The 27,319-nt window shown below is 38.8% G+C and overlaps 1 protein-coding gene across 6 annotated transcripts in view; it reads right to left on the reverse strand.

Moving 5' to 3' along the window:
- Positions 1–27,319, reverse strand: part of NBEA (neurobeachin) — an 842,868-nt gene that overhangs the window by 118,736 nt on the left and 696,813 nt on the right. For all 6 annotated transcript variants that reach the window (XM_045015913.1, XM_045015904.1, XM_045015899.1 and 3 more), the window contains 2 exons: positions 14,177–14,289; positions 4,289–4,429 (listed from right to left, as the gene is read on the reverse strand). In XM_045015913.1, the coding sequence (XP_044871848.1) occupies positions 4,289–4,429; positions 14,177–14,289 (254 nt within the window). The remainder of the gene's footprint in view (positions 1–4,288; positions 4,430–14,176; positions 14,290–27,319) is intronic.

The raw sequence follows: 27,319 nt of genomic DNA on the forward strand, positions 1-27,319 counted from the left end.
GACACTTCAATCTGTGACAGTTCCTCAGATTTGTCACCTACAAAAGCCAGCTCAGGTTTGGGAATCTCCCTAACATCCTCAGCCGTGAAGACTGAAGCAAAGAATTCATTTAGTTTCTCCGCAATGACTTTATCGTCTTTAAGCGCTCCTTTTGTATTTTGATCGTCAAGGGGCCCCACTGGTTGTTTAGCAGGCTTCCTGCTTCTGATGTACTTAAAAAACATTTTGTTATTACCTTTAGAGTTTTTGGCTAGTCGTTCTTCAAACTCCTCTTTGGCTTTTCTTATTACACTCTTGCACTTAAGTTGGCAGTGTTTGTGTTCCTTTCTATTTGCCTCACTAGGATTTGACTTTTTAAAGGAAGTCTTTTTATCTCTCACTGCTTCTTTTACATGGTTGTTAAGCCACGGTGGCTCTTTTTTTAGTTCTTTTACTGTTTTTCTTAATTTGGGGTATACATTGAAGTTGGGCCTCTATTCTGGTGTCTTTAAAAAGGGCCCATGCAACTTGCAGGGATTTCACTTTAGTCACTGTATCTTTTAACTTTTGTCTAACTAAACCCCTCATTTTTGTATAGTTCCCCCTTTTGAAATTAAATGCCACAGTGTTGGGCAGTTGACATGTTCTTCCTACCACAGGGATGTTGAATGTTATTGTATTATGGTCACTATTTCCAAGCAGTCCTGCTATAGTTACCTCTTGGACCAGCTCCTGCGCTCCACTCAGGATTAAATCTAGAGTTGCCTCTCCCCTTGTAGGTTCCCGTACCAGCTGCTCCATGAAGCAGTCATTTAAAGTATCGAGAAATTTTATCTCTGCATTTCGTCCTGAAGTGAAATGTTCCCAGTCAATATGGGGATAATTGAAATCCCCCACTATTATTGGGTTCTTAATTTTGATAGCCTCTCTAATTTCCCTTAGCATTTCATCATCACTATTACTGTCCTGGTCAGGTGGTCGATAATAGATCCCTAAGGTTATATTTTTACTAGAGCATGAAATTTCTATCCATAGAGATTCTATGGAACATGTGGATTCGCTTAAGATTTTTACTTCGAATCTACACTTTCTTTCACATATAGTGCCACTCCTCCCCCTGCATGACCTGTTCTGTCCTTCCAATATATTTTGTACCCCGGAATGATTGTGTCCCATTGATTGATCTCAGTCCACCAGGTTTCTGTGATGCCTATTATATCAATATCCTCCTTTATCACAAGGCACTCACCCATCTTATTATTTAGACTTCTGGCATTTGTGTACAAACACTTTAAAAACTTGTCCCTGTTTATTAGCCTGCCTTTTTCTGATGTGCCAGATTCTTTTTTATGTGACTGTTTATCATCTGATCTGGCCCTTACATTATAGTCTTCAGTCCTCTGCTCCTGACTATAACCTGGAAATTCTCTATCATCAGACTGTCCCCTAAGAAAAGTCTGTGTCCGATCCACACGCTCCTCTGCAGCGGTCGGCTTTCCCCCATCTCCTAGTTTAAAAACTGCTCTACAACCTTTTTAATGTTTAGTGCCAGCAGTCTGGTTCCACTTCGGTTTAGGTGGAGCCCATCTCTCCTGTATAGGCTCCTCCCATCCCAGAAGTTTCCCCGGTTCCTAATGAACGTGAACCCCTCCTCTCTACACCATCGTCTCATCCACGCATTGAGACTTTGAAGCTCTGCCTGCCTACCTGGCCATTGTTCTGGGGCATTGGCATGGAATGGCGGATATGTGCAGTCTTCAAAGTTTGTTCATCTTGCAGCTCCTCTCAACTCAAGTCTCCAATTTCCTTCAAGGAAAGAGGGGAGGAGTCTGGCTTTCCCTATCAGGTCCCATTGGCTGGCTGTGTGACAGGGGTGGCCGCATCTCATTTCTCATACATCCTACCAGGGGAGGCTCTGTGTTTTTTTGCCGCTGGTCAAGTGGATTCGGCGGCGTTTCTGCGGGTGATCTGCCGGTCCCGTGCCTTTGGCGTACCTGCCGCCAAATTGCCGCCAAAGCCGTGGGACCAGTGGACCTCCCACAGAAACGCCACCAAAGGCTGCCTAACTGCCACCATCACAGAGACCGCCAGGCCACCCACCGCGACTTACCGCCCCAGGCAGGTGCTTCGTGTGTTGGTGCCTGGACCTGCCCCTGCATCCTACACAATTTGTTTTTGTTGGGGTGGAGTGCTATTTTAACTCAAGTTCAATAATTCTATAACAAGGATTGGCAACCCTTTGGCACGCGGCTCACCAGGATAAACACCCTGGTGGGCTGGGCTGGTTTATTTATCTGCTGCGTCCGCAGGTTCGGCCGATCGCAGCTCCCACTGGCCGCGGTTTGCTGCTCCAGGCCAATGAAGGCTGCAGGAAGGGTGGCCAGCACATCCTTTGGCCCGCACCGCTTCCAGCCGCCCCCATTGGCCTGGAACGGCGAACCGCAGCCAATGGGAGCCGCAATCAGTCAAATCTGCGGACGCGGCAGGTAAATAAACCAGCTTGGCCCACCAGGGTCATTACCCTGGCAAGCCGCGTGCCAAAGATTGCCGATCCCTGTTCTATGATAATTTAATTTTATAATAAATCAATGAAGTTGAAGCCTTTAATCCATATTTCTATGTCTATGCCTCATTGCTCTGGTGTTCAGGCTGGATCCAAACTTTGCAGTTTGGGCTCATTGCTTGATCCATTTACAAAGATTTATTTAATGTATTTAATGCCAGGTTTCCAGAAATGAAAGAACATTTCAGTACTCTAACGTGCTGTGCACATTTCAAAATATCCAAAAATACACACGTTTTTGATTCATTTGGAAACATACATTTTATTTTTCTGTCAATGGGAATAAACCTTCAATTTCAGTGGTCCATAATTTTATGTCTGTTTCAATATAAAACTTGAATTCTATAATGACTGCACCACAGTTAAGGTGGGGCAGAGTTTGTCTGGGGCTTAACCGGGAAGGACAGCTCTCCTTTATCGGGGGGTTAGGGGGGAGGAAGGAGGTCAGAAACTGCTGTAAAAAATGTGCTCGGTAGTCAGCTTTGCAGCAATGACTCCCCTCTTCCCCCACAGGAATGTGAGGTCCAAAGGGCATAAAGGTGCGAAATCTGGGTTGGGCAAGTCTCTTTGTTCACTTATATGGCGGTTGTTGCAGTACTGGGTCAAGGACAATGCAGCTGCTGGTGCCCCTTGACGATCACACATGGGACAATGGGTTCTTTCTCCCCAGTAGGGCAGCTAGGCAAGAGGCCATTTGGAGATGTCTGGGAAGCTGGCTAGGTTGGGGGGAGGCAGCCAAGCAAATTGCTGGCACCTCCTTGTGGCAGATGTCCAGTGCAGGTACTCCATAGGGAGGGCAGCCAGTGACCCGATAAATGTCCTGGTAAAGGACTTAAAAGGAGGTACTGGATAAAGGAACAGAACGGGGGAGGGGGTTGGGGACTCCTCTGATTGGTACGGCAGGGAGCCAACCTTCCCCCACCCCATTCTCATGGCCCACCTTAACCCTCTTACGAGGGTGGTGGATGGCAAGTTCCAAGCCATGGGTCGGCTGGGGGACCTGGATGGAAACAAAGGGGGGCTGGTGGAAGCCCTGGAGAATTGATTTGAATAAGCATGGATTTGTCTGCACTGAACACTTTATCTGCAGGGTAGTCCCAGACATCTATATAATAAAGTTGCGGCCTGATTAAAATCCATAACAAGTTTCTCCTGTCCTTCTTGCAGTGTACCCGGACAATTCCCCCTCTGGTCTGACAAAGCCTAAGGTGTTTGTTGTTGTTGGGTATTTTTTGTTTACTTTATTTTTTAAATTTCATGACATGTTGCAAAGCCCACCAGTACCTAAGTTATTAAACTGAGAGGGTAGCTTAAGTGGGTTGAACGTCTTTTACTGTTACATGCAACTTACAAAGTGGGTATTCACCCATGAAAGCTTATGCTCCAATATGTCTGTTAGTCTATAAGGTGCCACAGGACTCTTTTACTGTTTAGGAACTTTTCTTTGAGTTGACTTTTCTTTGTTAAGTTAGTTATTTGTCCTAGTTCCCTCCACACTTCAAGTTCTAAGCATGCCTCTGATTCTTAGGGCAGGAGGACCCTACCCCCCACCCCAATGGCTAGGGATTAGTAGTCAGAGTGCAGATGGAAAATTTGTGAGGCTTTTACATGATTCAACATTCATCGGGAGGATCTGATTGGAATGTATTTATATAACTTGAAATATAGGTACTGGTACATATATACTAGAGAAAGAAACACAAGTAAACATATTAAATGAAAAGCAGGATCCAAAAAACTACTTACAATACGAACAAGCCAGGACAGCGTAGAAGTAGATGTTGAATAATGGGTGTTGTAGTGATAAGGTGGAGTCTGATCATCTTCCCAAGTCTCGTAGCGCTCAGCATAGAACACTGCTCTCTTTGGGTTCAAAGCACCAATGGGCTGCAAAGAGATGAAAAGATGAATAATTTTAACAGATGAAGGGTAGTATGCTTTGGATCTGTGTGTCACTTCTATTCTGCATACATTAGCTAAGATTCACTATATATGAAATTCAGCAGCCAAGTGTAGATAACTTATTCCACATTGTGCTAATCCATTTAGATTACTGAGATGGATTTGGTATTTTATTTCAAAGGCTGGATCTACTAAAACGCTCATAACTTTTCTTTTCTTTTCCTTTTTTTAATTGACAAATATATGTGATCCACATCTGCAACGTTTCAAAGATTTTCTTGAAGTCAGAGTTGTTTCCCAATTAATGCAGTAACATTATTCTGGAAATACACTTTTAAACGGCATTTAAAATGCATTAAGACCAATCTAATATTTCTGTTATTGTCATTCACCGTAATGATACAGCTAATGAAAAGTGACTTTTGCTCACACGGGATACTTTGTAATGCACATTTCATGATGAAAAGATTTCACGCAGAACTGGTGGGTGGTGTTTGGTGATCCTAAGCAGAAATACTTGAAAACATTCATAGTCCTGCAAGACAGCAGCTACGCTCTGAACAAAACCAGGTTTCACTGAGAGAAACCAACAATCTTCTTACTTAAAAGAAATATGAATACTTCGTGAGTTTTAATTTCTGTCATAATCCTTTGTAAAATACACTTGTTATGGCTGCCTGTCTATATTATGTGGCTATTGTGGGAAAATATAGAAAGGTACTGGGATAAAGAAAATACATTGGGAGGGAATATATATCAAACTGTGAGATAATACATGTAAAGTGATCTTAAATATGTAATTTTCAGATAAGATGTTACTAAATTATTTATCTAGTATTAACTGTAACAACAAAAGCAATAGTAATCTGTTAAGAACCGTCAAGGATTAATTTTAGTATTAAAATTAATAAAATGTGGCTTCACGTTCAGAGGAACACACATTACTACACACTGGGATGAATAGTTCAAAAATGTATTGACGTTTTTATTTCTTAGAATCCCAAAAGACTACTTCACGTACATTACAATGTTACAAATAAATAAGAGTTTGGGTGTTTTTATAATAAGCCCCTATTAATCAGGGATTTACAACTTTAACATAAGTATTTACTCATGGATTTTGTAATATTTTTCTCAAAATACTAGAAGTTGTTCAGCATTATTTTGAACTAATCAGCACATTTCAATATATACTCAGTATCCAATATTTTATATCAAAGCTATAACCTCAAAATTATTTTACTTTATTATTACACTTGTATCTTTTATAGAAAATTGGTCTGGCCATTGGAAAAGTGAAAAATGTGTGCTCCAAATTTCATTCTGGAGCATATTTTTCATGCTTAGTTTAAAGTCACCTTACATTTGGAAAGAGTAGACTATCAAACCAGTACGAATGCCATCATCATTATGTTATGTATATCACTAAAAACTATTACTAGCAGAGTTTTAATTAAGTATTTACTGGTTCTGAATTTCCCTGGTCTTTTGAGATGTCTGCGTGTTAATAAGACTGAAGTAGAGCACATTTGTTTCACAATTTAAATAAGGTAACTAACTTCAAAGATAGTTAATATTGTTCAATTCTGCGAATTGAAATACTTCGAGTCAACGCTGTACCAGCATTTTGGTTTACCCTAAACATTCTAAGTGCTTAATACTTTGCTGTGTCATGGGTATGCTAATAGCTTTCTCATATGTGTAAAATGTCTGAGTAATCCCTAAGGATCAGCCTTATCTGATACAGATTGCACTGCAAGGCCTCACATATCATTCTTGAAAGAGAAGCATGACCCATTCCCTAATCTCTTCCAGGCGTCTTCTCAACTACTGAAAAAAGAATAAAATAAATATTTACATTTTTATTTTACTCATGTGTCATCAGTTATTCAATCTCTTCAGTCTTTTACAGTTTAGCTCTTGTGTCTAAAGAAAATGCTCAGACATTGTTACAGTATATAATTTGCAAAAATCTTAGCTTAAACAATTAATTTCTAGAATGAGTAACTTACTAAATGACTATTTTCTTTTCCTATTCATTTGACATACTATAAAATACACTTCCAGTCACCACAGAACTTTACTAATTCTCACTAATGTCCGGGGTCACTTTGTGATTAACTGAATTCAGCAAAAGGGTGAATGAAATAAAAATGTACTGACTAGGAGCAATCTCACTGCTGCCAGTTAGGGTTCACTTCCCAAATCCCTATGGCTATTTGAAAGTTTTAAAAGCTTTATTTTCAATTGCAAGGGTATAGTTGATGATGCTTGTTAACAATCAATGCTCATTCCTTCTGAGAACCAAATACAGAATGAGTTAGTGCGACAGGATTTTGTATCTTCCACAATGTAAAAGCCAGTGAGAGTTCTTAGTCCACTGTAACAGCACTGGCAAATATTGGGAACTTCAAATGACAAAGATGTAACATATCAAGGTTTTATTATAAATATGTGCAAGATGGTCTAGTTGGGAGTGAATGTGTCTAATGGTTAGAGTAGGTTGGGAATCAAAGCTCTAGAGTTCTAATCCTATATTTTAAACTGATTTGCTGTTGCATAGCCTTCACCAAATGAATCACAACCTCTTTTGCCTCAATGTCTCCATCTGCAAAATGGGTATAAACACAAGGACTTTTGTGAGACTTAAATGATGCTTGAAACTATTTTGAAATATTTTAATGGAAACAGTTCTACACTAGCAAGATGCTGTTATTCTCTTTAATGGAGATTTACACCTACATTTCAAAGATATATTTTTGAGGTGAGCTTCTATGTTTTTGTCACATTTAATGTAAAATGTACTGATGCTTCCGTTTCTCTCGAGCAGCTGACAATATGATTGCCAAGCACCACAGAAAACATTGATGCAAACACCATTGTGCTTCTGTGGTCATTTACGCTGAAGAAGTGATATTTCAATTTAGCAGTCTCATATTATCTATAAAGTTATACATTATTATTTTAATGTCATAAAGAGACAAGCTACTGCTTCTAGAAGATACATATTCAATCTACTTCATTAAATTAAAAAGCTGTGTTCTGAAGACTACACTTATTCTCATCAATAATCTTTTCAGACTTAGAATTCAGTTTTCTTTCAATTACCTTAGAATTCATTGGATTGGGAGGATCTGAATCACACATAATGTGTTTGCTGAATAAAATGGATAATTTAGGCAAAACCCAATTGTCACTTCCTGCATGAAAAACCATGGAAGAGAACTTCTCATGTAGAAATCTCCATGAGGAATCCCTTGTCCCAGAGAGGGGACAAAGGATGGAGGGAGAGAGATGGGGTTTGCTTCCATGTGGAAGGTGTCAACTTGACTCTCACCCACTACCCTTTACAGGTCACAGACTGCATGGTGGAAGGATGGGTCAGCTGGGGAACAAGCCTGGTACTCTGAAGACCCATATTCAATTTCCTACTGCATCACAGACTTCTTGTATGGCTATGGATGAGTCACTTGGTCTTTTTCTTTGCCTCAGTTCTCCATCTGTAAAATGGGGATAGTACTTCCCTACCTCAGTTGGTGGTGCAAAGATAAGTCCATAAATACTTGGGAAGTGTACAGATTATGCAGTAATGGGGGTCATAAAAGAACCTTGATAGATGACTTTGTGTGTTGACAATGCCTCCATGAGCTCTGGGGAATGTGGCCAAGCACCCCTATACCTTTTGAATGAGTGTAGCATAAGCTTCTCACTCTCACTAGGCCATCTCTGCTGACCAGTGGAGAAGGCACAGCCCGGACATGGTCCTTACTGTATCTCTCTCATTATTTCCCACTTTGGGCATGCTAGCACTGCTGTGAAAACTAGTCGTGAGAAGTTCTAATGCTTGCTGAGTGTAAGAACGGGATAGTTACTAGTCTAGATGATGTGTGCAAAGGGTACAATTCAGAATCATCTTGGAATTTGCTCCAGGTTAGAAATCTGCCATTTATTTAAACAAATTTTCTCTTGAAGAAAGTCTCTTGATTTTGCTAACACAAACTAAAATTTTCAGATGAATCTGCAGAACACTTAATGAAACAACAAAAATATGATTTAATATCACTTCCATCCTTAGATCCCCTCCCCCCAACATGTCTAATAGTCATGCAGAGAGAGATTACACCCCATAGCTGCATATGTGGAGAGGTCCTCCAGACATGGATATTCCCTCACTGCACAAGAGAGGAAGTGAATGGGATCAGTTACTTCCTAGGCATTGTCCCTACCCCAGATTTCACAGAGAGTACCTATACAGCCCCCATTACCATGACATCTGAGCATCTCACAACATTTAATCAATTTATCAGTAACAGCATCCCAGTGAGTTAGGGAAGTATTATCTCCATTTCACATACAGGTCACTGAGGCACAAAGGGATTAAATGACTTTCCCAGTGGTCACACAGGAAGTGTACGGTAAAGCTGGGAACCCAAATATCCTGAGTCCCAGTCCAGAGCCTTAGATGCAAGTCTAGTCTAGCAGTCTAATTTACTCAAGGCTAATTCATTGTTCTGACACTTCATGTTAAAAAAATTATTATAGAAATTGTTACAAAATAGCCATTTCATCTAAATATATAGTTTCCTTTGTTTTATAAAAATAAAAGTGTCTTAATATTTCTTTAACTTCCTATGTTTAAAAAACCTCTTCTGCATAGGGTCAGATCAAATAATATCTAATTATTCACTCTGCATGATGTGTTTCTAAAATCTACCAACAAAGTAATCCACTATTTTACTACAGCCAAAAGCTTATCTCTGCGTTTGTAAAATAAAAGATTATATAGCCAACTAAGGTCCAATCATTTTACTTTTAATGTACATATTGCACAAAAAGCTGGTTGTTACAACCTATTTTAGTTAACACAATTTGTGTGAATTTTTTCCATTAAAAACAAAGTGAGTATTTGGTTTAACATCAGAAAACTGCTGCTATTTGTTCCATTGCATGTTACCTGGATAATTGACTAATCTCTTTTGGTTTCCAGACTTTCAACCAGTGTATTGCTGATAAATTTAATGCTTTTATCCATTGGACATGTTATGCTAACTCATGTGGTATTTGCCATTTTACTGGCTGTATTTATAGAAGTACATTCCTCACTACAGTAGTGCCAAATTTATCTTCCTATTGGTTTGGTCACTAAAATATTGCTGTTATATGGTCCTGACCTACACAGTATCTATTTTATTTATTTATCTGCAGTCCTAATGCATGTAACAATGTGGTATTTGATTGCCAAGGAAATAATACCATGTGTACATTTAATTTGGCTCGGTCTAAACAGTAAATTTTTTTAATTGATGTAAACAACACTTTAAGGTAGAAAATTTTAAAACTTAATTGAAGAACTTAAATGCTAAAAATTACTTTAAATTTATGCAAAAATATAAGCTGTTTTATGGCTAGTAAATTAATATAGACTTTTTTCTTTCAGCATAACAACTCATTCAGATTCTGAAGTATAGGAGTTTTGTTTAATACATTAATTTTTAAAGTAAGAAAGGTAAATGCTTAATTTTATGGCTTATACAAGACTGAAATTTAACTCATTTCCACGTTGGTGGTATATTTACATGTGGTAAAGGGCAAAGTTAAAAATAAAATGAAGAAATTTGTGCAGCTTAGGTCTAGTTAGAAAGGCTTTTGCTAACTACATAAACTCCATTACATAGTATACAGACATTTAGCAGTATTAAGAGTGGTTTGCCTTGAAATACTCACACTTGGGTGCGTTCATTTGCATTATTACATTTAGAAGCCTTGAGGCATTATCACTTCCTTTTCTTAAAGTGGCACAGTAATATGGGAAAGTGGTTATGCTTATCATCATCTGTCAGTCAAACACCTTCCGCATTGACAAAATATAATTTTTTCCTTTCAATGAATGGGCGTGTGATGGCTCATACACATGTCAATATTAGTAGGACTTTGCCTTACGAAGAAACCATTTTATTTAACAGGATGCATGACTAGAAGTAAATGAGGAAAAATTCCCATTTACACTTTAATGAGCAGGGACAATGTAGCTTGTCAAACTCATGCACTCACTGTAATTTAGGAATAAATGTCAAATAATTTTACACAAACAAATCACATTAAATTCAAAGTGCTATCTTTAAAGAAATTCAGTGTACAATATGACCTGAACACACGTCTCATGTGAATACTCACTGCCACTGGTATTTTTGCATGGGAAATCTCAACAAATGAGAAAAGAAACAGATCACCTGATGGTTTGGTAGTGAAAAGATAATCTATGTATCTATGACAGCCTCTTTCATTAGCTTTTCATCCTGTCAAACAATAAATATAACCTTTAACCTTGTGTATGTAATGAATAAAACTTGAGCTTACACTGTCTAATCAAATGAGAGGTCCAATATATCTTACAGCTACAGCACCTTGATTGCCCCTGTGCCCCTTTTTATAAATCTCCAATTAAGCATATAAGGGGAAAAAAGCAAGAGATAGAAAATTTGACAGAATACTATGAACAAAGAGAATGTGCCTATTTTTAAACTAGAATTTAAATGTAATTGTTTGTGACTGGACAAGCAGTTCTTTAAACATACGAAGATACTATAATGATAGATGCAATACAGCAACCTGAACAGTACAGAATGAAAACACTGACGTATAATGTAAGCTCAAAATTATTTTGTTTTATGGAAATGTAAATATATAACTATGGTACTAAATAAATGTAAAAACAAACATGACTTTCTATAATACTATTTATACTTGTCACTTATATGGTGAGTAAATTATTAAATATTATTTTCATAAAATATAAAACATTAATATTATATAACATACCTGACTCAAAGCAACAAAGATATGGAAATGTAAGGCAGCTGAATTTTTATTTCCTTGCTTTTGTGGGTTTGTGTCAGGTATGTTAAGTGTGTAGGAACCGTAACTGCTTCTGGAAAAAAATTTTAGGGTATTAATTTCCTACACTTTTTTTTAAAAGGATGAGGACTTATGCAACGGCGTTGAGGGTAGACCTGTGAGGAGGTAGAAGTGCAGCAGCTACCAGAGAAGATTTTATCCATCAGTGGCTATGCAGGAAGTCCTAATGTGCCAGCAGCAGTGCAGGAACACTTCTTCATTGTAGATTAAAATCTGACATAAAGGGATAGCTCCTGATGGAGAAGATTTTACATGTGCCCAGTTCCCCATCAATCTGACCTGTGTGCATATCGTACATAACCTTTCAACTGTAATGTGAATAATGACTAAAAATTAGCAACTCCACTAGACTTACTCAGGATCCACCTCTCTACCAAATTTTGTGGAGACAGACAATGAAAGTAGGATTGCCAAGAAAAAATTTCAGACACAGTCTGATGACAAAGACTTCCTGTTGAAAATGTTTGAAGAGTTAAGAGACAAAAACTACACAGAATATTCAAAAGGCACAAAAACTAACCATGTGTGAAATTTCACATTGGCTAGTCAACTGCCTTCACAGAAAAATAAAAATCTATGCTCCATTTTAAGACCATTTTGAAATACAACCTAGTTAGTTGCTACGAGGCGCCACTAGAATAACGTGTTAATGAAAGTTTATAATTCCATTCCTTTTATCCATAAGAACCCCACGTGGTTTGCAGATTACATATAGGGATGGCTTTTCCACCACTGAATACAACTCACATCTTGGTTGCAATGCAGCAGCTATTCTGCTTCAGCAACACTATATACAATGGATTTCAACAGAGGAACTGCTGAGCACTCTGAACTTTTCCAGTTTGAACCATAGGGTAATTTTAGATTAACAGGATATAATTATCCAAATTGGGCAGTATAGGATTCTGAGGTAAAGTATCATTGTGAAAAGTGGGAAAAGATTCTTTAATATGAACACAAATAGTCAGGGACTTGCTTTTGAATCTCCTCTAAAAGAGCAGCACAGCACTCCCTAATACCACAAAAAAAAAAAAAAAAAAGCAAGCTAATTCACTAACAAGTCACTACCTACTCAAAGAAAAATGAACCTACTAAATCAGTAAGCTACTCCCTCTAACACCTATGTTCCTTGGTGGGATCTCATCCAAATATGGACTCAATCAGACCTAAATTATTTAAAAAAACTCTCATGAAACCATACTCTGGAGCAATCTCAGTGCATTGTACTATGCAAACTGCTGCATGCTGCTGCAAATATTAGGAGAGCAAATCAGAGATTTTGAAGAGATGAAGATTCTTATTCATATGTTTTATCATTATCATAAACAATATTGAAAATGGAAAAACTATTTTCACTTTCTTGGGAATTACCTGACATATTCGTACTATCAATGCTGATATCCTATTATTGTAGATTTTGTTGTCACTCTTGATATAAATTACAGCCTCATTATATACTTGCAAAGAATTTCTTTGGAAATTTTTAAATAATATCGTGAAAGAGCAGAGTGCCCTGCATAACCTGAGGCTAGACCTCAACCAGTTTGTTTAGATCTGGCCTTTTTTAAATTTAATTTAGGTATTTATGGTTTTGAAGAAAAAAATGGGATTATATGCAGGTTTACCATCGAATCAGTCCCTCTAACTGCTTTATCTATCCAAGTACTATCCATACATGCCAAGTGCAAAATTAGTCTAGATGTGTCATGAGAGCAGGCTTCCCAACAAGATTACAGTACTTCTGGCTTCTAGAGGTACTGCAACGAAAGTCCTTCTAGCAATTATGCTTCCACTCCCCTCTGTATCAAGGAAATTCAGAGATGCATGGAAATGAAATAAATATTTAAAAGTTAACTACGTGTGTCAAGATATGTTTATTTCTATTTATCTTTCTCTCATTTTGTAAAATTGCTAATAAAATATGTTTTGTTTACAACTATTTGGATGAGATCTTGATATCTAGGAATACACACGTTTACCGTCCTGTAGCCAATCAATAAAGGACATAAAAACACCATAATATAAACATTCAGTCTAAAACAGAAAAAAGTCTTATCTAGGTGACATCCTAAAAGGACAAATTATGTACCATAGAAATCACCTTCTACTTATGAAATTATTTTGTCATTTACTCTTTTAGCATGCCATGTAATGGCAGTCGAGCTAAGGAAATCTATTTTTATAAACCTGAACCTAAAATAACACAACCGCAAAAATGGTTCTGACACATGTGCCAAATGATGTCTTTAACAGGGCATGTTGAGGACTTTATGCTTGCTTTCCTAGATCTATATTTGAATTTTTACACAAGTCCATAAGGCTGAAAACTAATTATTTCAGGAGCTATTGAAACCTTCCTTTTTATATTTACAGGACGTTTTGACACTGCGCTCATAAAATACACCAGACACCTTAAAAAAAAGTTCCCATTTAACACTTATTTGATATAACAAAACAATACCAATCTTCCATAAGAAAAAATATTCTATTAATCTACAAGTTATTTTGCTATCAGGCTTGGAAGGGACCTCAGGAGGTCATCTAGTCCAACCTGCTGTTCAAAGTAGGACCAACCCCCAGACAGATTTTTGCCCCAGATTCCTAAATGGCTCCCTCAAGGATTGAACTCACAACCCTGGGTTTAGAAGGCCGATGCTCAAACCACTGAGCTAATCCTCCTCCCATGAGCCTTTATAAAATAATTATCTTTTCCTGCCAAACTTATTAATTCCACCTATTTAGTAACAAAAATTAAAAATATTCTGTTTCATTAAGAAGGTTGGCTAGATTTCTTTAACATAAATGGTTAAAAATTACCTTTGAAAGATCCCTGAAGTTGCCTGGTAAGGTCAGGTCCAACTCTTCTGATTCGTAGTTCGTTAACACCCATGGAAATACAGGGTATTGGTTTAGATCATTGTATGTTCGTCCTAATGAAGAAAAAACATGCTTGTAAAAGTTATGAAATATTGCCTATTTATGCTACTGATAAACAATCCAGTAGTAAATTATCTTTATATTTGTTGTATCTTATGTTCCCGATTATCTGCTATTATATTAATACAGTTATCACCTGAAGGGAAAAACATGCTCCCAGTTGCATGTATGTGAATGAAAATTGAGAAGACAGCAGCCACATAGGTTATGTGTAAGAAGAAGAGAAGGCAAAAAACCAAAAACCACATGCCACTTAATCCTATTTGATAGCCTCCATTAATGACACTAAACAACATTCTTAAACATCTGTTGAAATTTAAAGTTGGAAAAATCATTTTTGTTTAAGTGTATCCATTGTGACGAGTGTGATACAGATGGTAAGTAACAAATAAAGAAATGCAAAGTTCAGAACTGGATCTAGTCTCTTCCAAAGTTTCAGAGTTTGAATCTCAGGTTTTGAGGTTTGGGCCCATTTCTCCTAATACTGGTTTACCCAAAAGGTTAATTGCACGCCATCTCCCATGATGGTGGAGGGTGCCTTTCCTGAGAAACAGGTGAAATTCCACTGCAGTGGTGGGAATGGGACTGGAGGTAAGTCTGGCACACTGCCTGCCCAGTGTGAAGCCCTGTTCTAATGACTTTTTTAACATAGTAGCGCAAAGGGAGTAGGAGATCTGCAAGGAGCTAGGAGGATCTGCTACTATGCAGATTATCTTATCTTCCCACCCACTAGGTGTGTATCTAAGCCCCATGGAGGCTCCTGCAGCCTGCAGGTTTAAGTAGCTTCTGCAAGGCAGCTCTGTGCTTGCTTCTCAATTCAGAGACAACTGTGCTCCACTCCTTGTCCCCAGTATATGTCCAGCATCCAGCCCATCTACTCAGGCTGGGTATTAGGCTTGTGATTAGAGCCTTAATAAATTATATATTATCCTCTACACGTTGGACTTAAATCATGGAAGAACATTGTGGAGAACTATCTGGACTACATACACAAAGTAATGTCAATACTATAAGCTGTAGTTTAATCTAAAGCATTGAATGGAAGGAGGGAAGGAAGGAGGGAGGGAGGGAGGGTATGTATGGGTGTGCATGAGTGTGTTGTAACCCAAGATATCAACCAAACTTCTATTACAATAATGTTGATCTGGGCATGGTGGCAAATGAGAACAGACACAGGAATGGATTTTAAGCAGCAGCCCACAACGTCATTAAACTTAATGTAGGGGAGGAGCCCTATGCTTCCTGTCACACATACTCTCACACACCAGGCACTTTAAGTGGTTCCGGGGTCCTATCATATAATCCATAATTCAGGATAGCTTCTCATCTGCCTATCCCAGGACTCAACTCACTCAATGGAGACCTACCACCCTCACCCCCAATCTCACGAATGGGACAGAGGGTATTAAAGGGGGACCTCATCCTGTGAAGATTAAGGTTTCCCCATAACCCATGAGCACAAGGCTCATCAGCAAAATCCTAGGTCTTTTACTTTTGGGAATCATTTAAACCACACTGGAAACTGACCACAAGTTGCGATGAACTAACGCCGCTACCACAAATTACTAAATCTTTATTCCTATTTAACTTGGCTGCACCTCCAGAATGCTGAGGGAGAGCGGTTGCTGAAATAAAGCAAAGAGAGACTCCACATGGCCAGGATTAGGGTTTAAACTAACGGAAGGAGAGGGGCCAATCAGCTCCCTTTCTCCCACAGCTGGTCAATGATTAGCTAAGACTCAGGAGGAAGAGGGAATACCCCTCCATCTCCCCAGCATGTATTCTCCTCCTCCCATCATCTGGTCACCACCAGCCCCATCGAGTTTCCCATCCGTTGAGATGGGTGGGTGGATTTTGTTTTAATGTTACTTCCTAACTATTGTCAAGATGAAAAATCTCCTCAAAAAGACTGAACTTAACTCTACCCCCAAGGCATCTCCCCTAAATCTAAGAAACAAATCCCCATTACCACAAGTAAACAGTTCAAATTAGCAAAGTCAATTTGTAGATCCAATTTCTAACAATAATTTGCAGTTAAAATCAATCAATTGGAAATTCTGAATGAATTGCCAACTAGAAGATGGTAAATATGAAAGAACCTTATATCCATGTCAACTAGTAGCTAGCAGTAGTAAAAAAAAAACCCTCAATTATATGAAACATTAAAAAACACAAGTCCCTTAATCCTGCACCAGCTACCATATTGACTTACTGAGAATCACATAATATGCAACATGATTCTTTAAAAAAAATCATGTAATAAATACACGTGTGTGTATGTATGTATTAAATTAACAGACTGAAATAACCTACGTTAACAATTCCCAGTCCTGCTGCAGATTTACAGCCCTGTCTCACTAACTGCTTCCTTCCAGATTTTGGACAGATTCCTGGGATACAAAACCCAGCACAGGGAAACACAGGCTTCCTTGTTCTGGGCAGTTCTACAGAAAAATCATGTCTGCTTTAGTGAAATATAAAACTTTCATTGCTCCACAAACACCCTATTTTTTCAATGAATGTTGATGAACAACAAGCATTTCTCTATTTTTACATACAGTCTCACTGATACCAATAAAAGTAGGTATTAACAGTTTTTGTGTTCTTATTTTGTACTTTTAATAAATCAGTGTTATATCAGAAAATATAAAATTAATTTAGCTACAAATAGAAATTGGAAAGGAAAATTGATCTAATACCTATATATGTGCAAAGTATAAATAAAGAGGAAATAAATACAAATACAGTTCTCACGTAATCTCAACAATTACTACATCAGTGAATATATGTTCTTATAATACTCCTAGAGCAAATGAACATTTATCAAACATATGATTCAAGAAGCATTCAAGAATTATCAGCATAAAGGAGAGAGGGGAAAGGTGTTCAGTGGCTAAAGCAAAGGAATGAGTATTAATAGTTTTAGTTTTTCGTCCTTGCCTTTGCCAAAGTTTTGAAGTAACACCCTGGTATAGTTGCTTGACTTTACTGTGCCTTCATTTTCCACATTTGTAAAATGGGATATTAATTTCCCCTCCCTAAAAGGGTTTAATTAATTAATATTAGTAAAGATCTTGGAGATCCTCAAATGAGAACATAGGAACATAAGAACAGCCATACTGGGTCAGACCAATGGTCCATCTAGCCCAGTATCCTGTCTTCCAACAGTGGCTAACGCCAGGTGCTTCAGAGGGAATTAAAAGAACAGGCAATCATTGAGAGAGCCATCCCCTATTGTCCACTCCCACCTTTCGGCAAAGTAAACAGAGGCGAGGGACACTCAGAGAATGGGGTTGCCATTGATGGACCTGTCTTCCATGAACTTATCTAGTTCTTTTTGGAAACAAGTTATAGTTTTAAAAGAAAGGTTATGTAGAACTGCAAAGGATTTTATTATTTTAAAATAAACGTGCTGATGTTGTTTTCTCATATCATAACCTTGATTGAAGCCAATGGGACTACTGGCATGAAATGGTTAGCAGTTTGAGCCTGATGCCATCACAGGAATCTTTCTCCCTGCTTTCTTCTGAACTCTCTGTACTTCAATACCACTGTATGGGTTGTTCTTTCATAAATGAAGAAGAGTATAATAATGCCATACCATAAAGCAACTCAAGGAGCAAGACTACAATAAATGATAAAATATTTAAAATAAAATAATTTAACTATTGAATCCATAAATCACTCATATAATTTATTCTAACATTTATTTATACATATTCACTAAGAGGTAGTATGGCCTAGCGGATTAAGCAACGAATCGTAAATCAGGAGACTTGGGTTATGACTTGCCATGTGGTTTTGGGCAAGCCACTTAATCTTTTTTTGTTTGTTTCTGATCTGTAAAACGGGGAGGATAATATTTCTGTCTCACCCTCGCTCTGGTGTGTTGTATTAGTTAATATTTGTAAAGTAGTTGAATATATAAAATACTGTATAAACACTAACCATGGCTGGTATAAATGTTATTATTTATAAAATGTTATTCAATATTAATTCAACAATTTTATACTATTATAAATATAAAATAAATTGGGTAAATGAATGTTAATATACATTGTGAATGTAGACATAGTATGTACAAGATGTTATAGGTACTCTATTTATGGATATCTGGATGGACAACAGTGATTTTGTGGTATTATGGGATAATATATCCATAATTCTAAACATGTATAAATATCATTGTTTTAACTCCACAAGGAACAGTCTCCTGATTGCTTTTGATCCTGCTATTATCATTTACTGACTATAAAGAGCAGACAATATTTCATCATAATACCACTTGTTTGGTGTTTGTACACAAGAATTGCTACTGTTTTGTTGAATTATAAAACATAAACCTGTACTGCTTTTGGTAGACATTGTACCTTTTCAGCAGTTGCAGATTTTTCACCAGCTAAGCTTTTAGAGATTAATGTTAAAGACTGAATATTAAATATTGCAAGCCTATGACACTAATCTACTTGAACAATAAAACTGAGGTACAGTAAATGAGATCTCAGAAATACTGGATATGTTTCTTTATTAAAAAAAACTTTTTAATTAAACCATCCAATTTAATGTTTTTATATGGCACTTTAGTTTTGAAGGTAAAGTGATCTAGAGACAGCTGACAAAGAAATTATAACTGCAATTCCGTGGTGAAAATGTTAATGACAGCAAAATATTGTTTAATTAGATGATTGCAGCATCTGGATTAACACTCTTTAAGAGCGATGTTCCTGTGCTTGTCTGCTTCTTCACACTTTACAGACATTTTGTCATCTCTAGGTCATTAGGAAAGAATTTTTAATGATTTTTCTAGAAGCAAGCAGTTTGAGTTACATCTAATTAGATGACAATAATAAGCCCAACACATGCAGTAGCTAAATATATACATAATTAACCAGTGAGGGCTTGTACATCACAGGGTAAAAAAGTGGAAAATGCTAAACAGGAGAAAAAAGAGGAAGGGGGTAGAAGTTGGTCTACATTCATTACCTGGATGTACCATTTTCCCCAAGAAACCTTCAAAAAAGAATAATCCCCAGTCCTTACAGGAAATCATTTAAAAGGAACTCTGTACATAATTACTCCCCATATTTGTTAGACGCCATGGCATACAGGGAATTTAAAAAAAAATGTATGGTAATTTCTGCTTTTTTTAAGGTATGTAAATCAGTTAAAAGTCTGGGAATTAGATTTCAAATTTAACACGTTAAAACCTGGGCACCACAGAGAGACCTCAGCACAGATTTGTAGTTATAACACTCTCTCCCCAATTCTGATTCTTGTATCTTTGATTATTTTAAAGGTTCCCCCCACCTATATTCTTACCAAGTGAGAATAGTAAGAAAACACTTTTTTTGTTGTTGTATCACCTAGAGTGTTCAGTTTACATACATTCTGTTACTATATCATAAGGCCTGTTTTCCTGTGAATCTGGAGAAAGAACACCAAGTCAATTAGCATAGTTACTACTCCTTCTACTGCTTCAAAACTAAGGAATCCTTGAGAAGGGGTTGGACGGAGTTTGGCCAGGAAGGCTTATGTCTACAAAACTAGGACAAAAACCAGGGGCACAGAGAGTATAAAACTGAGACTGATTGATAAATAGCAGAGTGCAGTGTTTACCTTCGGGGGGTAAAAATCCAAACTCCGTTAAAAAAAAAACAGAGCTGTAAGCATGATGAAATATACTCAAGTCAGAAGAGAGGGCAGGGAAGAGGTGAAGATCTTTAAAATAGAATAAAAAGGCAAGAAAATAGGCAGCTTGGAGGTTACAAAGACAGGTTGAAACAAGACATTGGAGATTTTAGAAAATGAAGAGGGCAATTTTGAATTGAATTTCCAGAGGGACAGGAAGCCAGAGAAAGTTATGGAAATCACGTGTCCTTGAATGCGAGTGTTCTGGACTACTTAGGCTTAGAGAACAGTGATTTAGGAAGAGAGAACTACAATAGTTGACACAGACAGTGATTAAGATCTGAGTAAAGATTGTAAGAGAAGCAGAGTTAAAGATGAAAGTGGACAGTGTTTCAGAGGAGGTGATAGGCAGACTTACAGATAAGAAATAAAGTGGCACAATGAAGGCGTTTCAACGAAAAATAATCAGTATATGAAGAATTGATTAGGAAATTATGCAATAGCTAGGAACTGAGAACGTGAAGACAGGCATATTGTTTCATCAAGGAGAGAGTAGAGGATCGAATTGTAGATTTTGGTGTTTGGTTCAGTGATTCTGCTGCAGAGACAGCAACCAATTATCCAAAGCTAACAGTATTACAAGTGGGCAAAGGAGATCTTATGTGAAAGGACAGTCTCACAGATGTCAAGAGAAAGGAAATGGGTTTGTGTCAGAAATCCCACTGGTGAATGTATCCAGCAGTTCCCAATGCTACTGTGTTTGAATGATTGCAATGAAGGATAATATGAGAACATGTGGATGATTTCTTATGGTTTCATAAAGTGCTAGATGCCAAAATTGGTATAATGGCAGGAAGAAGGATAAGCTACAAAAGAGTGGACAAAAGAAGTAACAAAAATACTTGCTAGTTGAAATCTATTGTTTGTGAGAAGAGGAAATATAACGAAAAGAGCTGTGAACTATTTACCAGGATACAATTTGGCAAACATCCATGCTTCTTAAGTGGCTAACGTGTGACTCAGATGAAATGAACAAGTCAGTTAGCAGATGCACAGTGACAGAAAAAAAGAATTAATGGGGGGTATATCTCTCAGTGGTTAAAGATGAGGATATTAAACAGGATGGTGCAATTTAAACAAACAGCTAATGGTCTAAAACTAGCCCATCACTGTCTGCATGAACATTCTGGGTAAAAAAGCTTACACCGTTAAAACCAATATTTTATATTTGTTCCCACTGTGAAGGACTATAAATCTAAAAGTAAAAGAGAGTGTTAGAAATCACACTTTCAGAGAGAAAGCAAATAAAATATGCAATATCTCTATTTAGCAAGACATCATCTTTACCACAAGATTTTATAATTATATTAAATGTTCCAAAGTTGCCCATGAAATTGCACACACCACATTTTGTTTTAATTGACTGACTCACATAGCTTGTTGAAGGTGCTCTCCTGCCAGCATTTGATATACCTTTTGCTTGAAACTTGTGCATTTGGACAGTTATCATCCCTACTGTTTTCAACGTAGGGAAAATGTTTTGTAGGCAAGTGCATTGTTTTGTAGGCAGTTTCTTTTTGAACTGAGCAGTTGATTAGGCTGTCAAAGATAAATTTTATTCTCTCTTTCAAAACAAAACACTGAGAACAGTCTATGAGCAGCAGAAGAGAAGGCAGAGAATGTAACAGCTTTTGGAACTGAAATGTATTCTATAAATTAACAGTTTTGCTACTTACTAAATGAACTTTCAAAATGTAAGAAAGCAAGATAAATATTATTTCACGATGATGCAGATGCATTTCTGGGTTTTCATATGTACTTTGCATGGAAGGCCACGCCTAGTTCATAATAATTTTGCACCATTAGACAGCTGTTATAGAAGAGATTAAAGAAGATTTATCATGTCGCAAGAGTTATAGGACTATTAGAAGAGGTGATAGCACTACAGTGTATGAAGGCTGGAATGAGCCATTTTCAACAAAGAAAACACTAGTGTTTGCTCCCAGCCCCGTAGGAGGGATCTGGCCTTTTCTTAGGTATCTTTGTGGGGTTGGGGGGCGCATTTCCAGCACAGCACAAAGGCTAATATTACCCAACTTGGAAAAGTGATTAGAGAATTTGTAGATCATTAAGGAAGACTCTGGCAGTAGTTCCAAGCAATGCAGACAGGTTTCAGAGAAGGAGCAGCTTTAATTAATGTTCTGCATGATATGGGAAAGCTCCTCAAACATTAATTGCTTAACACCCTCTTCACATCCTACTCTGGGTAGTGTGCACAGGAGCTAATGAAGGGAATTCATTTAACATAACATGCATTATGGTCTTCTTTGAATCTTTCACTAATCAGCACATTGGCTCCCCACATGGAAAATACAAATTGTGTTAACATGTATGGCATCAAGACGTCATCAGCAAGGGTGAGAGAGTTAAGAAATACATTAGTCAATTCAAGATTGACCAAAAGGATCAGGGAACATAGCTTATCTTCTTCTGAAGACCTAGATCTTTACACAGGTTAGGCAATATTACATGCAGATGAAACATCCCTTATCTAAATTTTAGTTTGAATGTCTATTACAGAAAGGCTTAATTAAAGTTGGATATTAATCAGCAAAATGTGGGAAACATTTGGTTAGACAAGAAGCACTGCATCTATTGCACAGTGAGATTGTGAGGCTATGTCTACCCTGGCAATTGAACGAAAAAACTTGTCTTTCAGAAGTGTTAAACCCCCACCCCCAACCCGAAAGACAAAAGTTTTGCTGCAACAAGCACCAGTGTGAACAGCGTATTGTTGGCAGGAGCGCTGTTCTGCTGACAACGCAAACTCCGCTAGTTGGGGTGGATGTTTTTTCTCTGCAGGAGAGCTGACAAACAGCGCCTACACTGCATGACTTTTAGTGGCACGGTTGAAGAGACACAGCCACATCACTGAAAGCTGTGTAGTGTAGACATAGCCTGAGGCAGACAGAATTTGCAAGCTTTCAGAAATTTGATGAGTTCACAGCTGGGTGAATACAGGTGTGTCACATCACAAAAAGACACCACCAAAGTAGCGATCAATTCTGTGTTCAAAAAAAGTTAAGAAGATAACAGAAGCACACAGACAAGCAAAAATAAGAAAAACAAACCAGTATTTCTTCAAATCTTGCATTCAGTAGCAGCTGGGTATCTAGAGTGTAAACGTAGGGCCACACTGTTACAAGGGAGTTGAATGATGTGAAACCAATTACAGGGAAACCTTCCTTAAGTCCCCACCCAAATGACTAAGGCCTGGTCTACACTAGGCGTTTAAACCGGTTTTAGGAGCGTAAAACCGATTTAACACCACACCCGTCCACACTAAGAGGCCCTTTATATCGGTATAAAGGGCTCTTTAAACCGGTTTCTGTACTCCTCCCTAACGAGAGGAGTAGCGCTAATATCGGTATTACCATATCAGATTGGGGTTAGTGTGGCCGCAGATCGACGGTATTGGCCTCCGGGCGGTATCCCACAGTGCACCACTGACCGCTCTGGACAGCAATCTGAACTCGGATGCAGTGGCCAGGTAGACAGGAAAAGCCCCGCGAACTTTTGAATATTTCCTGTTTGCCCAGCGTGGAGCTCCGATCAGCACGTGTGGTGATGCAGTTAAAAATCAAAATAAAGAAAGAGCTCCCGCATGGACGATGCGGACGTGATCGCTGTAAGGGCAGGCAAATCTGTTCTATCAGCGCTCTGTTACAGAAGACGAAATTCAAAATCATTTTTAAAAAATCTCCAGACAGATGCCATAGCAGGGACTCAGCGCACTGCTGCGTGTCAAGCGTAACGGAAAGCCAAAGAATCAAACGGACGCTCATGGACTGGAGGACTCAAGCTATCCCACAGTTCCTGCAGTCTCTGAAAAGCATTTGCATTCTTGGCTGAGCTCCAAATGCTTCTAGGGTCAAAAACAGTGTCCGCGGTGGGTCAGGGCATAGCTAGGCAATTTACGCACCCCCCACCCCCCCTCAGAAGTGAAAGGGAAAACAATCCTCTCTTGACTCTTTTACATGTCACCCTATCTTTACTGAATGCTGCAGATAGACGCGATGGTGCAGCACTCAACACCAACATCCTTGCTCCCCCCACGCTATGGATGGCTGATGGTGCAATATGGCTGGTATCCGTCCTCATCATCAGCCTATTGGCACATGGGGCAGTGCAAAAGGACTGGTAACCATGCTGACTAGCATCCGTCAGGTCGATCAAGGGCGCCTGGCCCTAATTTTTCCTGGTAGATGGTACAGTATGGCTGATAACCATTGTCATCATAGCAACAGGGGGCTGAGCTCCATCAGCCCCCACCCTTCATGTGTAAAGAAAAGATTCAATTGCCCCTGGACTAGCAGAGGGATGCTGGGCTCCTCTCCTACACACTCCTTACTGTCCTGTCTGGACTATCATAGCAGCTGGAGGCTGCCTTCCACTCATATCTCACTAACAAGTCACTGTGTCTTATTCCTGCATTCTTTATTACTTCATCACACAAGTGGGGGGACAATGCTACGGTAGCCCAGGAAGGCTGAGGGAAGAACGGAATCAACAGGTGGGGTTGTTGCAGGAGCACTCCCTGTGAATAGCATACAGCTCATAATTTCTGCAGGATCTGACACAGAGCAGCTGTGCTCTCTGGTTCTATGATACAGTGGTTCTCTAGTACACTTGCCCATATTCTAGGCAGGACTGATTCTATTTTTAGATACCAAAAAGGAGGGATTGACTCAGGGAGTCATTCCCAATTTTGGCTTTTGCGCCCCTGGCTAAGAGCAGCCAGGGGCACTTATGACAGCAACAGATGGTGCAGTGCAAAAGGACTGGTAGCCACGATCATCTTATTACCAATTTATGGCATGGTAGATGGTACAATATGGCTGGTAACCATCTCTGCTATCATGCAAAAGCAAAAGCATGCTGCTGTGTAGCGCTGCTGAATCGCCTCTGTGAGCGGCATCTAGTACACATACGGTGACAGTCACAAAAGGCTAAACAGGCTCCATGATTGCCATGCTATGGCATCTGCCAGGGCAAACCAGGGAAAAAAGGCACGAAATGCTTGTCTGCCGTTGCTTTCCCAGCGGAAGGAGTGACTGACGACATTTACCCAGAACCACCCGCGACAATGATTTTTGCCGCATCAGGCACTGGGATCTCAACCCGGAAATTCCAAGGGGCGGGGGAGGCTGCGGGAACTATGGGATAGCTACGGAATAGCTACCCACAGTGCAATGCTCCAGAAATCGACGCTAGCCTCGGACCGTGGACGCACACCACCGATTTAATGTGTTTAGTGTGGCCGCGCACACTCGATTTTATACAATCTGTTTTGTTAAACCGGTTTATGTAAATTCGGAATAATCCCGTAGTGTAGACGTACCCTAATAAAAAAAAGCCTGTCTAGCAGAGGTAGTCTTTACCTACAGGTTAAACAACAACTTTACTGGAAACCTTTGGGATACTTTAAAGAGGTCTTTGAAGTTTGGAGCTTGTCTATTGTGGGAGACAACTGTCAGTATAAGTATCACTGATTTCTATACCACTTCAGACATAATCATGTCTTCCAAGTCTGGATGTGATGATGATATCTGTAAGCATAAATGAGTGGGCGTTTCAAAACTGATTAATAATGTACAGTGATTTATCAAGAATATGCTTTAAAAAGGAGCTTTGGAGTGTGTCCACTATCATTCTTTGACAGAGTAAGAAGCCTTGTGGATGTTGGGGGGGAGCGTTAGACATGGTATATCTGGACTTTAGTAAAGCTTTTGATTCCATTTCGCATGACCTTCCCATAAACAAACTATGGAAATGCAACCTAGATGAAGCTACTATAAGGTGGGTGCAAAACCGGTTGGAAAACCATTCCCAGAGAGTAGTTATCGGTGGTTCACAGGCATGCTGGAAGGACATAACAAGAGGGATCTGGCAGGGATCAGTTCTGGGTCTGGTTTTGTTCAATATTTTCATCAGTGATTTAGATAATGGCATAGAGAGTACACTTATAAAGTCTGCAGATGATACCAAGCTTGGAGGGGTTACAAGTGCTTTGGAGGATAGGATTAAAATTCAAAATGATCTGGACAAATCGGAGAAATGGGCTGAAGTAAATAGGATGAAATTCAATAAGGACAAATGCAAAGTACTCCATTTAGGAAAGAACAGTCAGTTGCACACATACAAAATGGGAAATGACTGCCTAGGAAGCAAGTATCAGAGGGGTAGCCATGTTAGTCTGTATCCACAAAAACAATGAGGAGTCTGGTGGCTCCTTAAAGACTAACAGATTTATTTGGGCATACACGTTTGTGGGTAAAAATCCACTTCTTCAGAAGCATGGAGTGAAAAATTACAGATACAGGCATAAATATATATTGGCACATGGAGAGAAGGGAGTTACCTTACAAGTGGAGAACCAATGTTGAAGGCCGATTCAGGGGTGGATGTGGTCCACTCCCAATAATTGATGAGGAGGTGTCAATACCAAGAGAGGGAAAATTGCTTTTGTAGTGAGCCAACCACTCCCAGTCCCTATTCAAGTCCAAATTGATGGTGTTAAGTTTGCAAATAAATTGTAGCTCTGCAGTTTCTCTTTGAAGTCTGTTTTTCAAGTTTTTTTGTTGAAGAATGGCTACTTTTAAATCTGTTATTGAATGCCCAGGGAGATTGGCTCACTACAAAAGCAATTTTCCCTCTCTTGGTATTGAACCACATCCACCCTGACTGAATTGGCCTTCAACATTGGTTCTCCACTTGTAAGGTAACTCCCTTCTCTCCATGTGCGAATATATATTTATGCCTGTATCTGTAATTTTCACTCCATGCATCTGAATAAGTGGTTTTTTTTATAATAATAATAATAATAATTGGAGATATACCAATCTCCTAGAACTGGAAGGGACCTTGAAAGGTCATCAAGTCCAGTCCCCTGCCTTCACTAGCAGGACCAATTTTTTGCCCTGATCCCTAAGTGGCCCCTTCAAGGATTGAACTCACAACCCTGGGTTTAGCAGGCCAATGCTCAAACCACTGAGCCCAAATAAATCTGTTAGTCTTCAAGGTGCCACTGGACTCCTCATTGTTTTTGCCTAGGAAGGAGTACTCCGGAAAGGGATCTGGGGGTCATAGTTGATCACAAGCTAAATCTGAGTCAACGGTGTAATGCTGTTGCAGAAAAAGTGAACATCATTCTGGGATGTGTTAGCAGGAGTGTTGTAAGCAAGACACGAGAAGTGCTTCTTCCGCTCTACTCTGCGCTGATTAGGCCTCAACTGGAATATTGTGACCACATGGGCACCACATTTCATGAAGGATGTGGACAAATTGGAGAGAGTCCAGAGAAGAGCAACAAAAATGATTAAAGGTCTAGAAAAC

The sequence above is a fragment of the Mauremys mutica genome, chromosome 1, assembly GCF_020497125.1.
Source record: "Mauremys mutica isolate MM-2020 ecotype Southern chromosome 1, ASM2049712v1, whole genome shotgun sequence".
In the NCBI taxonomy this organism is placed as follows: domain Eukaryota; kingdom Metazoa; phylum Chordata; order Testudines; family Geoemydidae; genus Mauremys; species Mauremys mutica.